We start from the raw sequence: 18524 nt of genomic DNA on the forward strand, positions 1-18524 counted from the left end.
GCGGCTCTCCCTCACTTCCGGAGGAGGCGGAAACGGCGCCGGAAGTCGAGGGGCGGGTCAAAGGAGGCGCGGTCTCTCGAGCTCATGGCGGGGCTGTTGCTCGTGCCTGGCTGGATGATGCAGCTTCCGGGCCGCCAACTTTGGCGTCTCTTGCCTCGCGGATTCGGGGTTTGGGGCCCAAGAAAGGAGACCGCTAGCGTCTTGCTAGGGCGGCTCTGGGCGAGGCCAGAGGAGGCATGGCGGGCCTCGGGGCTCGCTGCCTGCTGCCTGGGGAGCCGCCCCCTCAGCACTGCAATGCCGCCCCCGCCCGGGTCGTCAGGACCGGAGAGGAAGGGCAGCGGAGACCCCATGCGCCCCTCGAAGCCCGGGGTGAGTACATACCAGAGCCTTACCTTTGCTAGTCTCGGCTGTCGGTCAGCCCTGCGCCCTTCCCATACCACTTGGTCATGACCTCAGAAACCACGCTACCTGGCCTCAGGTTGACCTCCACTCAGCCTGCTCACCTGAGTCACAGAATCTCATCCCGCGTTCCCCTCCGTTTTGCACGTACCCTCGTCATTAAAGGGGCTTCCCTTGTGGCTCAGCTGGTAAAGAATCCCACCTGATAAAGAATCCGCCTGCAATGCGGGAGATCTGGGTTCGATCCTGGGTTGGGAAGATCCCCTGGAGAAGGGAAAGGCTACCCACTCCAGTGTTCTGGCCTGCAGAATTCCATGGACTGTATAGTCCATGGGGTCGCAAAGAGTCGGACACGACTGAGCGACTTTCACTTCCAGCATTAAAGAAAGATACCGGACTTGGATTTTAGTTCGCTATTGCGCGAAGAAAATAAGTTTCAGGTTTTTTCAGGGGGTCTCAACCGTAAGTTTGCCATAATTAAAGAGCTAACGTTTTTATAATTTGTCACTCGACTCTCCCTTCAGAGGCTTGGTGTGTTGTATGCTGCTGCTGCTGCTACTGCTAAGTCGCTTCAGTCGTGTCCGACTCTGTGCGACCCCATAGGCGGCAGGCCACCAGGCTCCCCCATCCCTGGGATTCTCCAGGCAAGAATACTGGAGTGGGTTGCCATTTCCTTCTCCAATGCATGAAAGTGAAAAGTTAAAGTGAAGTCGCTCAGTCGAGTCCGACTCTTCGAGACCTCATGGACTGCAGCCTACCAGGCTCCTCCATCCATGGGATTTTCCAGGCAAGAGTACTGGAGTGGGGTGCCATTGCTGATACTGAGCAAATGTGTGTCATGGTTGCGTGCTGGGTATGCCTTTTTCCCTTTGGTTTCTCCTGGATTCTAGGACCCCAAAGGAACTTAGGAGCCACTAGGCTGTAGTGATAAGTAAGAGAAGTGGTTATTGGAGCTGGAGGAAGATTAATGAGTTATTTTACTTAATGCGGGACTTGGAAGAAAGTACAAAGAAATAATGATGCCATTTGCAAGAAGTTCCACTTTTAAGTCTCTTCTACTTTGGCTTTGTTACTTCTGGAAACCAGATTTAGGTTCACCTCCCAGATTTATTTGGTTTATTTCTCAGTATCTGCACAACCAGGTGATTAACTGATTTTTAAATCAGCAGTTGGGATCTCAGTCACACGGGGTAACACTTATGGTGCTTAAGCCTTTGGCAACCCACTCCAGTACTCTTGCCTGGAAAATTCCATGGTCAGAGGAGCCTGGTAGGCTGCAGTACGTGGGGTCGCAAAGAGTCGGACACAACTGAGCGACTTCACTTTCACTTTTCACTTTCATGCATTCGAGAAGGAAATGGCAACCCACTCCAGTGTTCTTGACTGGAGAATCCCAGGGACGGCGGAGCCTGGTGGGCTGCCGTCTATGGGATCGCACAGAGTCGGACATGACTGAAGCGACTTAGCAGCCCTTGGAAAGAAGTGCCTTAGCAATTGTGTTAGGAGCTCAGATGCAACTGTGTTTTTTCATCCCAAGGTACTGTGAAACATCCTGTCTGTTTAACAAGATCGAGGCCTCTGTGTATGTATTTTAGAACTACTGTAATAAATTTAGTGTAGTTAAATGAAGTTTACTAATACTTTTACTTTTGAAATCCCTGCCCCAGTAGCCTGTTTCCTGGAAGTCTTTAGCCGTCACATTTGCTATTGGAGGAGCTTTATTGGCTGGAATGAAGTACTTCAAGAAAGAAAAGACGGAGAGTAAGTAGATACCATCCAGTGAGCTCTTAATATAACCCTTCCTGGCTATGGACTAGCATCTTGGTGGTGTTGGTGTTAAGCTTTGTATCTTGAAATAATTGTATGTTTATGTAGAGTTGTAAAAATGACAGAGTTCCCACGTATCTTTCACATTATCTTCACCTAATCTTAACATCTTGTATAACCATGACTATTCACTATACTACAAACTTTATTTGGGTTTCATCTCACTGTCCTCTCTGTTCAGGGCACACTGTCCAACTGTGTGGAAAGACTTACTGTGGACAGATTAGAATGCAGATGGTAAGAAGTCCAGAGGGTACAAAGATGACTAAGGTGCAGTCCAGCCATCGAGGCATGCATTGAGTGAAGCAGACACAGAAGCAAAGGACTTCACTTGATGAGGTTCTGCCCGGCCAGGGGAAGTTATGAGAACGTGGGGTGGGAACACCAGGAGCTGCTTTGGATTAACTCTTGGAGTTTAGAAATTGTTTACAAGAACTTTATATTTTAGTGAGTATTTCAGGACTTTTAAGGTTTGTTTTAGAAGTTTCTAGTAAATCCCTAAAGTATCACTTACTCTGTTTTGATTCTTTAGAGAGTCTCTTTTGAAGCCATTATACAAAGGATAATGTTTATATCTGGGAGTGAGAATATGTAGACTTTAGAACCTTAGGAATATTAGCACCATATTGATACACAGATATATTTCTTTCGTGTAGCAAGCAGTGTTTTACTAATTACGATTTTCATATTTTAATATGCACTTAAGTTGCTTCAGTTTCAAAATGAAACAAACTTGACAACCTAGGAAAGTAATAGTAGAGACAGTTCTAGAAAACCCAAGCCGCTTTTGACTTTAGTTTGGAATTTTCACCTTCTGTTAATAATCTTGCTTGTAAAAACTTGTATTATGAAACAGTATTAAAAGTAAAGAGTATTTTCTGACATGATGCTGACATGGTCATCTCCAAATACTTTATTGTGTATTTTCTACAAACAAGGACATTCTTCACCCATGACCACAATATAGTCAACAAAATCAGAAAATTACTGCTTTCAGTCTTCAGATCTTGTTCAAGTTTTGCAAATGATACCCTCCTTTTATTTCTTAAACATTTTTGGCCGTTCCTCATGGGATCTTTGTTCCCCACCAGGGACTGAACCCTCGCTCCCTGCAGTGAGTGCGCAGAGTCTTACCCTTTGGGCTGCCAGGGAGGTCCCAACTGGTGCCCTCCTTTACAGCAGAAAGCCCCAGTGTAGAACCACACCCCATAGCTAGTTCTCTCTTTGTTCTCCTTCAGTCTGCAACAGTTTTGCAGCCTTTACCTGACTTTCATGACCTTGACAGCTTGGAATATTACAGGCCAGTTATTTTGTAGACTGTCCCTTAGTTTGGGTTTTTCTGGTATTTTCTCCTGATTAGATTGAGGATGCTGTGTTCTTGTTGCATTTAATCAGGTGTCACATGATTTCAGTTTGTCCCATTACTGATAAAGTTCAGTCTGATCACTTGATTAAGGTGGTGTCTGTCACTCTTCTCTGCTGAAGATGTAATTGTGTGTTTTGTGATGTCCATCTATGTATGTAAATATTCTGTATTTATGCATGTAAATATTCTGTTCCCCATCAAATTCATTTCATGTATTTATGTCAGTGTGGGCTTATGATTTTCTTGCAAGCCAGTGAGTTGTAGTCCATTATTCTCTTTAGTTTGACGCTCCCATTGTCCCAGATTGGTCAATGGGAGTTCCTGGGAACAGACTGTTTCCTTCCAACAGTCCTCCAATATTCTTTTGAGTTCATCCTTAATTCTAGTGTGGTAGAATGTTCTGGGATTGTGTACTTTCTCTGCCCTAACCCCAGTACCAGCCATTTCTCTAAAGAGCCTCATTTCCCTTTAGTGGAAGATGATGATATTTGGAAGTCAGGATATGAGCTCATTGCTGTTGGGGTGTGTCCACTCCTGCGTCCTTTTAGTAGACAGAGCTAGGAAAGAGATATACATGTTTATAGCTATGTTTACTTCTGTATCTATAAGTATTGAAACCATAAGTTCATATGCTACCTCCCATTTCTTTCCAACATTTCAAGGTTGGTTCTGCTGTCTCTTTCCATTGTCCTAACTCCTTTTCCATCTGTTTTAACACTTACGTTTAACATATTTACTTATTTGATCAGGCTCCTGTAACTAAGGTCACATTTCTTCTGTCCTCTCCCCATGCAGCTGCCCTCCTGCACACTCAGGCTCCAACATCTCTGCCAGGCCATCCGCCTCTCCCACTTGGTCTCAGACATTCTGTTTTGCTATGACCCTCCTCCACCCCATCATGGCCACACCTAATGGCTAAGGATTGAATTGTTCTGGAAGAGGAAGAACATTTTTTTACTGCTTTTTTTTTTATAGTCCTTATTATGTATAATAGCATTTCATTTCATTTTACATTATGCTTATTTCTCTTAAAATATATTTTTTTAAGCTTCTTGGAAACAGGCTCTTTCTTCCACATTTTGTGCCCGCAGTCATTAATATAGTGTGAACCGTAGATCAGGCATTTGAGTACCTGTGGTTAGATTGACTTTTTTTCCCTCTCCTTCTGTTTGTGTTTTTTTAAGAACTGGAGAAGGAACGGCAGCGGAGCATTGGAAAGCCTTTACTTGGGGGCCCGTTTTCCCTCACAACTCATACTGGCGAGCCCAAAACTGATAAGGACTACCTGGGTCAATGGGTATTGATTTATTTTGGTTTTACTCATTGCCCTGATATCTGTCCAGAAGAACTAGAAAAAATGATTCAAGTCGTGGATGAAATAGGTAAGAAAGCTGTCTCATTCTGTAAAAAGTACATGTTTACTTGATGCCCTTAAGGTTACTATGCTTTTCATATTCTTATGTTACTGGTAGGTGGAGGGTTGTAATTATTCAGTTTGTGAGAACATAATAATCTCAGTGTCAGAGTTGTTAGTTGCTGTGATTCCTGTGACCTTATTCTCCACCAAAGAGGAAGTTTGTTTTGATGGTAAATGTTAGATTGCTTAAAAATGTCGGTGTGGTCTGGGTCTCCTTTAACTCTGCTTTGTGTCCTTTGCTTTCTGTACCCTTTCATCACAGACCATGCCGTTGCCTTTCCCCCAGTGACTGCTGGTTAGACTAGGAAATGAATTGTTTCAGGATATTCAGACCTTATTAACAGTTTCCTGGCACTTGAGAAATGGTTGTGGGGGGAGGCAGGGGTGGGAATCCTACAAACACTGGATTGGATTAGAAGACAGGATGTCCACACGATGTGATTCTGAGTAACAGTATGTCCACAGTGGTGCGGGTATTTACTAGGATTTGTATCTGACTGCACCACAGACATGTGTGTGCCTGCACTTCCTGAGGCTTGTCTCCCCTCCCCCATCATTGCCTGACCGCCTTGCTGTGCTGCACAATGCTGTGATTGCTACTTGTCTTCTCGCTTAGAATGTAAATAATGACTAACGAGAACTTTCTTTCAGACAGTATTCCAACTCTGCCAAATTTAACTCCACTTTTCATCACTATTGACCCAGAGAGGGACACAAAAGAAGCCATCGCCAATTATGTAAAAGGTATTTTTTATTTCCCACACTGCACATCTATTTAGTGCTTAGAGCTTTTGAAAGATCAGCTCACTCGAACCTTGCAGTGCCTTGTGAAATACAGGGACAGGTGGTACCATCATTTGTTGTACAGGTGGATAGAAAGTGGCTCAGAACTGTGACTCTGGCTGGTAAGTAAATTATTTTGTCACAGGGGAAGGGTTGAACTTAGCCTTCATATATCAAAAAGGAAAGAGAGAGCCATGAGTTGAGAGGCTGTAATTGCTTCTGAGCAATTCATCAGGAGCCTCTTGATGAAATGAAAGAGGAGAGTGAAAAAGTTGGCTTAAAATTCAACATTCAGAAAACTAAGATCATGACATCTGGTCCCATCACTTCATGGCAAATAGATGGGAAAACAGTGGAAACAGTGACAGACTTTATTTTCTTGGGCTCCAAAATCACTGCACATGGTGACTTGCAGCCATGAAATTAAGACACTTACTCCTTGCAAGAAAAGCTGTGACCAGCCTAGACTGCATATTAACAAGCCGAGACATTACTTTGGCAACAAATGTCCATTTAGTCAAAGCTATGGTTTTTCCAGTAGTCATGTATGGATGTGAGAGTTGGACCATAAAGAAAGCTGAGTGCTGAAGAATTGATGCTTTTGAACTGTGGTATTAGAGAAGACTCTTGAGAGTCCCTTGGACAGCAAGGAGATCCACCCAGTCAATCCTAAAGGAAATCAGTCCTGAATATTCATTGGAAGGACTGATGCTGAAGCTGAAACTCCAATACTTTGGCCACCTGATGCGAAGAACTGACTCATTGGAAAAGACCCTGACTCTAGGAAAGATTGAAGGTAGGAAGAGAAGAGGACAACAGAGGATGAGATGGGTGGAAGGCATCACCAACTCGATGGACATAAATTTGAGTAAACTCTGGGAGTTGCTGATGAACAGGAAAGCCTGGTGTGCTGTAGTCCATAGGGTCGCGAAGAGTGGGACATGACTGAGCTATTGAACTGAACTGAAGTTCAGTTGCTTCTGATTCCAGCTCAGAACCTCATTCTCCCTTTCATAAAATTAGGGCAAACATGCATTCTGGGAGTATGTTCATTGGGAGACTAAAGAAAAATAACTAAATATAAACACATTTTTGAACTCAGTGCATATTTTATAAATCTAAAGTATAAATGATAAACACATAGCTGTTTTAAGGAAGAATTTCAGTTCAAACATCTCAACTTGTACTTAAAGCCTATTAGAAGGTACTTTTAAAGGCTAGAAATTATGGTAGAATTAAGGGTGAAAATTTAGATTCTTATGAGTTTGGGTAATTTCTCTGAATTCAATTTTTTTCAGCTAAAAAGATAAGAACACAGTATTGTAAATCAGCCGTAATTCAATTAAATATAATTCAAGTAAGAGAAAATAGGTAAAAGGAAAGAAAAGAATGACTTGTTAAAATTTGTGTGATTAAACACTGGAAACAAAAAAATAATAATAATGAGTAAAAATCTGATCAGACAGGTTTTGTGGTTATACTAGTGTGTGGAACATGTGTGCTTAAAAATCAGGAATTTCTATTTTAATTATGGTGAAATTGATTTAAGCTACTGGTCAGAAGGACTAATGAATTGTTTTCTAATTACTTTTATTATATGACACCTAATACATATCCTCGAGAACTTTGAGTCATTTTCAAATGTGTTTTATGAAAGACCTGCTGTATGTTTTATTGTTTAACACATGTAATGAGAGATGGTTGATATATAAAAAGAGTACTTAGAGTACACCATGCTGCTGCTGCTAAGTCGCTTTAGTCGTGTCCAACTCTGTGCGACCCCATAAACGGCAGCCCACCAAGGCTCCTCCATCCATGGGATTTTCCAGGCAAGAATACTGGAGCGGGTTGCCATTTTCTTCTTCAGGGGATCTTCCTGATTCAGGGATCAAACCCAGGTCTCCTGCACTGCAGGCTCGATTTTTGCTGTCTGAGCCAACATGGATGAATCTCAACATAATTATACTGAAGGAGGTCATTAAAAAAAACAGCATATACTGTATAATCCCATTTACATAAACTTATAAATCTGCAAACTAATCTGTATCGACAGAAAGCAGATAAGTGGCTGCCTGGAGATAGAAGGTAGGTGCAGGGGAGAGACATGAACAGCAAGGACACTTGGAAGCTGACGGGGGTAATGGATACGTTCACTCAGACTGTGGTGATGGTGTCTCAAGTTCCATGTGTCAAAAGGAACACACTACGCTATACTTTGGGAGAAGGCGATGGCACCCCACTCCAGTACTCTTGCCTGGAAAATCCCATGGACGGGGGAGCCTGGTAGGCTGCAGTCCGTGGGGTCGCTAAGAGTCAGACACGACTGAGTGACTTCACTTTCACTTTTCACTTTCACACATTGGAGAAGGAAATGGCGACCCACTCCAGTGTTCATGCCTGGAGAATCCCGGGGACAGGGGAGCCTGGTTGGCTGCCGTCCATGGGGTCGCACAGAGTCGGACACGACTGAAGCGACTTAGCAGCAGCAGCAGCAGCCTTTTAGCCTATGGCTTGTCATGTCAGCCATGTATTTTGAAGAGCAGTTTCCATTTTGGAGGGCTTCCCTTGTGAGTCAGCTGGTAAAGAATCTGCCTGCAATGCGAGAGGCCTGGGTTCGGTCCTTGGGTTGGGAAGATCCCCTGGAGAAGGGAAAGGCTACCCACTCCAGTATTCTGGCCTGGAGAATTCCATGGACTGTATATTCACAAACACAACTGAGTGACTTTAACTTTTCACTTCACACTTCCATTTTGGAGAAGTACCATTTATTAATTTGTTCTTTTTATTAATGGATAATTTTTTTGGTTTCATCTGTGAGAAATACTTGCCTAACCCAAGGTTACAAAGGATTATTTTCTTATTGAAGTTTTAGAATTTTTATTATAAGCAAAATTTATATCCACAGCTTACAGGTTTGTCACCTGGAGCAATAGCATTTTTATTTTTTAAAAGCAGGTGTAACTCATTGGGTAATAAATGATCTCAAATTTAAATATGTGTCATACTGACTTTTACTTACCATCAGATACTAACCAAACTTGGGTATCCCCAAATGAGTAGATGTTTGAGTTGCTGTACCTAATGGAAATACCAAGACCCTATGGTAATGTTCTTCATTAGTCACTACAGTGGTTGATGATGATGATACCATTTCTAGTTGCATTTGGGGAGAATTTTAAGTATTTAAGTTGGTATTTAGAAAATTACTGGAGTTTCAGCAATTGTTTTAAAAGGTTTGGATGTGCAGCTCGTTCAGGCTTCACTTAGCTTCTCTTCATTTCCTCAGAGAACGGGGGAGTAAGACAGACCACCTTGCTTTTTTAGTTTCTGAGCAGTTTTTCAATTTAGAATGAGTTAGACCAGAGGATAATAATGGGCTTCTCCCTTTGAAAGAAAGTGCTGCTGTTAAATGCTGAACTCAGCTCAATGGTCAGATGAATCCAAGTGTTGTAAGTTACTTCCCCAGCTTACTTATGCAAATTCCAAAAACTTAATCGCAAATGCATGCTGTGAGATTATGTGCTGGAAAATGAGGCACAGGTATTTTGACCTGGCATGAACTAATCATCAGCCAAGTTTTTTCTCATGATGCAATGGAAAACTGTCATGCTTAATTCATAAGAATATCTTTAAATTTCAGCATATCTCAGAACTTTACCTGAACGTTTAAAAACAACTAAATTAACAAAAGTTAAGACACATAATTAGAATACATTTTTTCCAGTTTTATTAGATAATCATGAAAGGATTTGACATACATTATCAAGAACTTTTGGTTTCATTGCTCTTCTCTATTAATACCGTTTTAAGTTTCATTGATTTCTGCTCTAATTCTCTTCTGCATACTTTGGATTTAATTTGCTCTTTTTTTAGATCCTAAGGTAGAAACTTATAGGTTTTATGTCTTCTTTTCTACTATATGCATTCAATAAGTTGTGTTTCTATTTTGATTTTTAAGTTTCTCTTGAGATTTCTTCTTTGGCCCATGTGTTGTTTAGAAGTGTGTTTAATTTCCATGTGTTTTGGGGATTTTCCAGATATCTTTCTGCTACTGATTTCTGGTTTAATTCCAGTGTGGTCTGTCTTGGTGAATGTGACACATATCACAGAGGAAATTTTTCATTTGTTTTAGATGAATTTCTTCTTTGAAATATGAAAAACCGTTTAGGGACTCGCAGGAAGAAAGTGGCAGTACCTTTATAACTGTTCTTTGAAGTAGGGATGGTTGTTTTTTGCCTCTTCTTTTTCACTGTCTTTCTCATTTTTTATTTAGAATTTTCTCCCAAACTGATTGGCTTGACTGGCACAAAAGAAGAGATCGATCAAGTGGCCAGAGCATTCAGAGTGTATTACAGCCCTGGCCCCAAGGACGAAGATGAGGACTACATAGTAAGTAAATGCTCAGTTTCAGTACCTGGGTGGGCTCCCAGGTCTCAGACATTTACAAGCTTTCCATGGTGACTAGCTTTAAAAGCAAAATGAAAACAGTCAATAATCTGAGATGATAGCAAATTCCTTAATAATTAGGGATGCTTGAGAGGATAGAAAAGTATATGTAGTTTTTGAAGGATGATTAATTTATATTTTTTGTTCTAATAGTTTAATTGCCCACTTTTCTCATGGCACATAAAATTGTAGAGCAGTATATTAAAATCTGGGATATCTTAAATTCACTAGAGATAAAATAATCATTTTGGGCAAAGCTCATTTTTAGTTTATAAACACTGTTGGTTCTCTTTGCCCCCTAATGAAGAGGTTTAAGAAATATACTCCTTTTGAGAAGTATTAGGCCTTAGGGACCTGCATTTTTGGGTTGAGTGAGTAAGAATTCTGAAAACCAAGAGAAAAGAAAGCCATAGACTGTTACTTTTTCTAAGATTTTTTTTCATGCCAACTTTATACATTTACATAATTTTGTGTTTAGTTGCATTTGCAACTGTTATGCTCTGCATAATTAGGTGTTCAATATGCTATTTAAAAATGGAAGAACAAATTCTGTTAGGTGGTTCTTCTGCAGCTCTTATGTTAGAGAACTGTCTTCACATTCATCAGCAGTACCCAGGAGTCTCAGTCACCTTGTTCCTCTTCTTGTCAGTGGTTTCTCAGTGAAGCGTAAGCACCACCCCTACCCACCCAGTTTCCTTCCCAACATGGACATACTTCCTTATCACATGAAGGGCTTACATTGTATTTTAATATTTCAAGATTTTTCCTCAGTTGTCATGCTCTGTTTTCTCTGTAATATTGTTGTGACAAAGTGATGAATCATAAGAGACATTCCAGCTGCAGAGCTGGTTTTGTAGAAAGACAGTCAGGACCCTGAACCCCTGGTGTGCCAGCAGCGCCATGGCCCGCTTCCAGGAGGATGTGCAGAGGGAGCGTCTCACTGCGGTGCTGCCTCTACAGCCCACGGAGATTTCCCCACCACCTTTGGACCCGGAGTACGTGGGTGCCCCATGCTTTGGCCTAAAGTGAAGATGTGCTTCTGGTCCTTTTGCCTTAAACTCACATAGTAATCTCATTTTTAGTTCTGGTGCCTCATAGACTTAGGGAAACTTGAGTTCATGGGAGAAAAAGAGAAAAACCAGGATTTTTTCTTACACTCTAAGCAAAGTAGGAGGACTTACTGTGGTTTCCTCTTGTCACACTAACAGCATGAGAAGAAGCCAAGGAGAAAGGAGAGCTTTTCAGACTTCTATATCTTTCTGTAAAACAGAGTTGTACTCACTGGTTTTGAGCTTAACTTATGATGATAGTGGGAGCATTTGAGATAGTCAGTCAGACTTCCAGGGTTGAACAGCTTTATTAAACATACAATTGTCAACTAGTTAACACTCCTTAGTCTTATGCTTATAGCTAATAATCCTAAAGTTAAATTTTACAGATTAAACCAAACAACCTAAAATACTCGGTTAAAGCATTCAGCTAATGTTAAGAGATACTTTGCTGAACCCAGAGCACTGCTTACCACAAGAATGTGATTTGGGTCACGCTGCTGTCAGACACCCACCTCTATCATCAACTGACCCTCATCGTTTTTTATTTAAAATACCTTGAGGGAATTCCCTGGTGGTCCAGTGGTTTCATTACAAGGGCCAGAGTTCAGTCCCTGGTTGGGGAACTAAGATCCCACAGGTTGAGCAGTGCAGTAGACGGTAGATAGGCAGACAGACAGATAAAAATACTTGGAAAGCTTTGAGCTGGTTGGTCTTCACATAGTAAGAGTGCATCTTTCCTTGTCTGACCATAACCAGCAGTGAAAGGCAAGGTGCCAGTGAGCTCATAAACATAAACCAAACACAGGTGCTGAGATTTGTACCCTAAGATAGCCATGCAGATAATCCAGAATATGGGTATTAATCTTTTAATCTTTAAAATGTGAATATTTAAATCTTGTGGAGATTTCTTAAGCCCTCTAGAACCCATCTGAGACCCATTTTGAGAAATAAATACTGATCTACTACCATAGAATGGGATGTTTTGATAAGGATCAGCGAGTTCACTGCTATACACTTGCAAAATCAGCCAGTAGGAGGAGACATTCTCCAGCGTCTTCGTTTCTTTCATACTAGTGTTATTCTGTTCCTTGAGATGGTAGGGGAACTTAAGATTTAAGGACTTGCAGGGAGTGAGGGAGTACTTTAAGATGGAGAGGTAAAGGAATGAGATTTTCTTAATCTCAGTAGCAACAGAGATGAGCTTCTGGCTTTGAATGCTTGTGGCATCTTCAGACCCATAGTGTGCATAACCTGAACGTACTACACATTCCTGACAGCTAAGTGTGCAAGCCATCGTGTGATATGTGTAATGTTGTGTTAGAAGTTTCTAAGTGTTAGTTAGAAAATACTTTTGGAAAAGAATACACGTGGCTTCAAACCTGAGATGTTCAGTCTTAATAAAAGAAGTGTGAGTTGTATAATGTGATGTCATCTTTCACCTGTTGGATCAGAAAGGCCAAATATATTGTCATGATCTTATTTACGGAAAGAGAAAATAAAGTGAAATTGGACCCACTGGCACTTCCGTGTCTTGTTGATGGGATTCAACTAATACGCCCTCTTCGGAAGGCCATCAGCATTTAAATGCTTTTTAGGTTAGAGACCCTATTTTTTGGAATCTGCCCTACAGATAAAACCTACAATGTTGTTTATAAATGGACTGAAAACCAAGCAACCATCTTTTAAAAGGCTTCTCTACATGTACTGATACAGAACAACATCCAGTATATTGCTAAATGGGGAACAAGTATAGTGTGGTGGTGGTTGCTCAGTTGTGTCTGACTCTTTGCAACCCCAAGGACTATAGGCCACCAGGCTCCTCTGTCCATAGGCTTTCCCAGTTAGGAATACTGGAGTAGGTTGGCGTTTCCTTCTCCAGGGGCTCTTCCCAACCCAGTGATTAAACCTGCATCTCCTGCATTAGTAGGTGGGTTCTTTACCACTAAGCCACAAGGGAAGCCCCGTAATGTGTTGTCACATTTGCATAAAAAGAAATAGGTGGGTATTGACACACTGATAAATGCAAAAGGCTTGTCTCGAGGAATCCAGCAGGACCTGGTGGCAGAGGTGCCCCCTGAGGAGAACTTAGGGAGTCTGAAGGAGTATGCATGTATGTGTACAAACTTGCATGTTAGAAACACTGCATGGTTGCTCCCCAGCATTCCTACAAAGACGGTGGCGAGACAGTCCAAAGATTGTGGACTTTGGAATGGGGTAGATCTAGGTCCTAAGCTTGCTCTGGCACTTACTGATTATCTCACTTGCCCCCCTGGAGCCTGTTTGTCACTTGCAGAGGAGCTAATACCTGTCTCCTAGGTTAAGATGACACATGGAAGTGCTTGTCAGCGGATGGTAGTGTCCTTTCTCTGCACTAGAAACTACTCAAACTTTACAGTGGAAACATGATAATTTGCTCTGCCCACAACCCCAGTGAACACTGAGATGTGGCCACTGACAAGTCTTGACAGTTTGGGTGGGACAGTATTTTTACTATGTGTAAGAATGTAATTTATATGAGGGATACTCATAAAATTAAGCCAACGCACACTGAAATTCTGGTTTTTTAAGGAGAGAGAACAGAATAGAAAGAGTAGGAATAAGGAAGAAATGGGGTGAAAAAAGAAGAGGTTTGAGCTGTAGAGTAGGGTGTCAGGAGACGCCTGGAGGCCTCAGTCTGACTCTGTCAGCTGTTTGGAGAAATGCAGGCCCCTGTCCTCCTGAGGCGAGTTACCCCTAGACCCCTGAGAGCAGCAGCTGTCTGAGCCCCTAGGTCTGCATTCTTTCCGATGTGAGTAGGCTAGGACTCTTTCCATTTGCTCTCTCTTTACGAATGTGTGTGTGAAAGCATGACAACTTCACAGACATAGCCTGTGTGTCCGGGTATATTTGGGGTGTCTCCAGTCTGGTATGTGTGATCACATTCCTGTGTTTGTCTTGCCGAATAGCAGTCAAGCCTGGAATAAATGCCAAGGATTCCAAGGGCCAAGTCTTCTGCTCATTTTCATGTTTCCTTTTGAATCACTAATATCTGAACTAAATACTGTGTTGGAATTTATATATATTACGTGTTTAGTGGTTAGTGTTGTGGGTTTTTTCTCATAAAACATGGCAAGTAGAATTAAGGATGTGATGAATGATAACTAGTTCTTCCAAAAACATAAAAGAACATACCCAAGAACTTAATAAAGAAAGCAATTTCTCACCAACACTTTTAATCCCATGTGATATACTCTTTATGATATGGTGAAGGGGTCAGATAAAATATTTTACTCGTCAACATGGACTCTTTCCAAGCGGGCATCGGTGATCCACAGCTTTGGCTGCTTTGTGAAGGCCAACAGCAGCCATTTCTTAGAAGTGTGTTCTTTCCTCAGAATTTTGTAGATGAGTGTGTTAAGGATTGAACTGAAAGAATCCCAAGTTCTCGCTTGATGTGTCAAGCAATAGTTAGGGCAAATTTCTGAAACAAAAGATTTTAGATAATTTGTGGTTGTGAATTGACTGTAATAGATTTAGGCCCATTTCATAAATGATGGAAATAATAGATGCTGCAGAGGTTAGGATCTTACCTGCAGGATTTATTCAGTACAGTAAGAAGCTTATTTTGGTGAACTTTTTGGCATCTTTCCCCTTTTCTCTGCAGGTGGATCATACAATCATAATGTACTTGATTGGACCAGATGGTGAATTTCTAGATTATTTTGGCCAGAACAAGAAGAATGCAGAAATAGCTGGTTCAATTGCTGCACACATGAGGACACACAGGAAAAAGAGCTAATAACTAACACAGCATGGCCATGCTGTATTCTCCTGCCAAAGAGGAAGGACTTTATCTCCCATGGGAGCCAATACATACATGTACATACTGCAGCCTGCAGAAAGGCCTTCACTCCAGGAGAAAATCTAAATTTTAGACAGGGCGTATTATGCTTGGGCTCATCAAGGATGAATTCTTGGAACTGTATAGATTACAACCCAAAGTCTCCCAAATTGTGGTCTTGAGACCAGAGAACCCAGTTGTCTTGAACCCAATGGAATGGACCTCAAGGAAGGATACAGCTGGAAAAGACACATCCAAGGCATCTCCCCACATGAGTGGGGCCCTCTGGTCACGTGGCTGCCTCTCCAGAGTCTTGAGGCCTTGCTCAGACAGGTTGTACTGAATTTCCAGGAGGAGTGTCGCTTGCTTTCCTCATTGAGGTGGCTGATGCAATCAGATCAGGCTCTCTGACATTCATAATTAATCTTTACGCTTGAAAGCATTAGTATAGTCTTCCTTGTGAATGAGAATCATTGTCGTTGTTCACGTTGTGATCCCGTCAGCAGGTGCTGATTTTACTCATAGAGAGGGAATCTGTTGTCTGGGACAAACTATTAGATCGGGTTCCCTAGGGGTCTGTCTTGTGGTTTTAGCAGTATGATGTGTGGGGCTTCCAGGGACCTCCTGGAGGGTGTGAGGATATGGACCAGGAGTGTGTACAGAGTACCTGCCTGCCTGTGCTCAACTGCACTTGTCTGAGAGAAAGGTAGGCTCAGCTTAGCAGCTTGGACAAGCATGGCCTTTCTCATGGGTGCAGAGATGACAGCTTATAGCTCTTGGGGCTGCTAGGTAGGTGCTTGTTAAAGTGCAGGCGCCTGGGCCCAGGGCTGGGTTCACACCTGCCTCCCAGGTTCCTCTGATGCAATGCCTGGGGACTGGGGCCTTGAGAGGCTGTTTTAGGGGTCGGGGGGATGTGGGGAAGGCAGGTTTGGATCTGGGTGAGGACTCTGCTCATCTTTGGCATGTCCATCCACAAAGTGCTGGAGCCACAGCCATTAAGGGAGACGCTGGCTTTTGTTTCAGAATTTAACTTCCCTGGAATCTGGGCTTCACTGTCTTATCACTGTTCTCCACCTGAAGCTGCTGCAGAGCCTTTGCCAGCCTCCACACACACTGACAGGTGTGGTGCCACGTCAGACATGGCCTTTCCCTTCACATCAGTTCTGTGTATGTGACCTGGCTCTATCTTTTGGTTTTTAAATCTTCTCAATACTTAAGTTAAACCTACTACAGATATTTACATGAAGGGGTGTGAAGAAAGTCAAACTCTGGAGCTGTTCTGGGCTGAACTGTATCCCCTGGATTCGTATGTTCGTTGAAGTTCTAACCCCAGTGCCTCAGAATGAGACTGAGGAGACAGGGTCTCTCAGAAGTTAAAATGAGGCCTTTCAGGTGGGCCCTCATCCAACATTCCTGTTGTTCTTACAAGAAGAGATTGGGACACAAGCCGAGAGAAGACCACGTGAAGACACGGAGAGAGGCCTTCAGAAACAAGCCCTGCCCATCCCTTGATCAGGGGCTTCTGGCCGCCACAACTGTGAGACAGCGTCTGTTCAAGAGCTGGGCCAGTCATGCTTTGTGACAGCACCTAGTGGGCTGCCACAGTGCCATTCTCCCTTTCGCTCCTCATACAAAACTACCCAGATTTAGTTTATATAAACCTAACCACAGGCAGAAGTCAATTAGTTTGGGATGACTTTCCTAGGAACCTTGTTAAGAAGGTGAGAAACTTAAAAGAACCTGGTCTCCTGCATTGCAGGCAGATTCTTTACACTTTAAACCACAGTGGAAGCCCCAGTAAAAGCCTAGTCTCACATAACAAAGAAGATCTTAAGTATCTGAAATGCCAGACATTTAAAAAGATGGTCTGTTTTAAGCCACAGAACATTTGTGCAGATCGCTTTGCAGCAGCTTATGCCGGAGAAAATTCAATCTTCATTCTCAGCTGTTGTAGGTTAGAGCCTGTGTCATGATCCAGAAAAGGAACAGAAGCTTTTGAAAAAGGCTGTTTATTTGCTCTTCATTCCAGTGTCAAGTTTAAAGGCTTAGAAGTTGGACAGAGGTCCTCAGAGATGACGTCCAAATGTCTCTACGCAGGAGGGCACACTCCCAGAGATGAAGTGCTGGCCTCACTCCTGAATCTGCACTAGAAGTTGGGTCCCAGTTTGTGGTCAGGTCCCTGCCTGTCCCAGGGCTGTGGGGTACCTGTGAAAGTGAAAGCTCAGTTGTGTCCAACTCTTTACAACCCCGTGGACTATACAGTCCATGGAATTCTCCAGACCAGAATACTGGAGTGGGTAGCCTTTTCCTTCTCTAGGGGATCTTCCCAACCCAGGGATCGGTCCCAGTTCTCCTGCATTGCACGCAGATTCTTCACCAGCTGAGCCACAAGGGAAGCATGGGGTGCTCATGGGGGCCAGACAAAAGCTGATGCAGGGAGGGGGTACACTGCCCATGGGGCACCTGTTCATTGTAAGCCTCAGGAAATTAAAGTCAAGGCTGCCTCTCAATAAAGTACCACTTGGCAAACCTTGACCTGGGTGGATTGTGTTTTTGCTGGACTTCAGTGGAATTACTATTTTAAGAAATGGGATTTATTTGAAAATTATAAGAATCCTGTCCATGCAGCAGGCCTGAAAGTACTGTGTGCGCCTGGCTATGGGTGAGATAGCTGATACGTCAGGTGTAAAAGCTGAAACCCGCTGAATACCAGTAAAAACCCTGTGCGGATTGACAGCTAACGTGATCCCAGGAAATGGTTTGAATTTGTGAATGTCAGCATAAGAGATTATAAAATATATTGTTGTTTTTAAACATAAGGTTAAAAGAAATTAAAATTTTCTGATCACCAGTACTACTATAAATAATGTCTTGTTAAGTTGTGAGTGTGTGTATGTTGCAAGAACTACCCTTTCAAAGATCAGTCACACAAGCATTCTTCATCCACTGAGCTAATACATTTTACCTGTGGTTCTTAGTTACATTACTCTGTAGAGATATGGGTGGTTATTCCTATTAATGAGGTTCAATTAATAACCTCTTTAGCCATATGTTCCCCTTTAGAACCTACAGGTTTTCTATTCATTTTAAGACTATTTTAAAGTTGATTAATCTTTCCATGATTGTAACATAAACATTTGTAATATTCAGAAAAGTTGGAATGTTTAAGTCAGCATTGTTTCCCCACCAAGAAACTTTGGATGCATTTCCTTTGAATCTTCAACTTTAGTCTTTGTACTGGAAATATACCAACGTGTCCCTTTAAAAAATTAAACGTTAATGGATCAAGGTCAAGCTCAAGACTAGACAGCACTTCCCCACCATCGTCACTGCCGTTAAATGCTGGCTGGGTTTCATTTTGAAATACTAAGGACCCACTCGGGTTGTGTTCTCAGGCTCCAGTTAATGAACACT

The 18524-nt window shown here is 42.3% G+C and overlaps 1 protein-coding gene across 1 annotated transcript; it reads left to right on the plus strand.

Moving 5' to 3' along the window:
* The first annotated feature begins 34 nt into the window (after positions 1–34).
* Positions 35–17964, plus strand: LOC120865979 (protein SCO1 homolog, mitochondrial). The gene is made up of 6 exons (XM_040243355.1): positions 35–369; positions 2070–2160; positions 4777–4974; positions 5661–5753; positions 10066–10181; positions 14934–17964. Exons 1-6 carry the CDS (start codon positions 85–87, stop codon positions 15066–15068), a joined length of 918 nt encoding a protein of 305 aa, XP_040099289.1. The 5' UTR covers positions 35–84; the 3' UTR covers positions 15069–17964.
* Positions 17965–18524: the final 560 nt, after the last annotated feature.

Source organism: Oryx dammah, unplaced genomic scaffold (genome assembly GCF_014754425.2).
Source record: "Oryx dammah isolate SB20612 unplaced genomic scaffold, SCBI_Odam_1.1 HiC_scaffold_8, whole genome shotgun sequence".
Lineage (NCBI taxonomy): Eukaryota > Metazoa > Chordata > Mammalia > Artiodactyla > Bovidae > Oryx > Oryx dammah.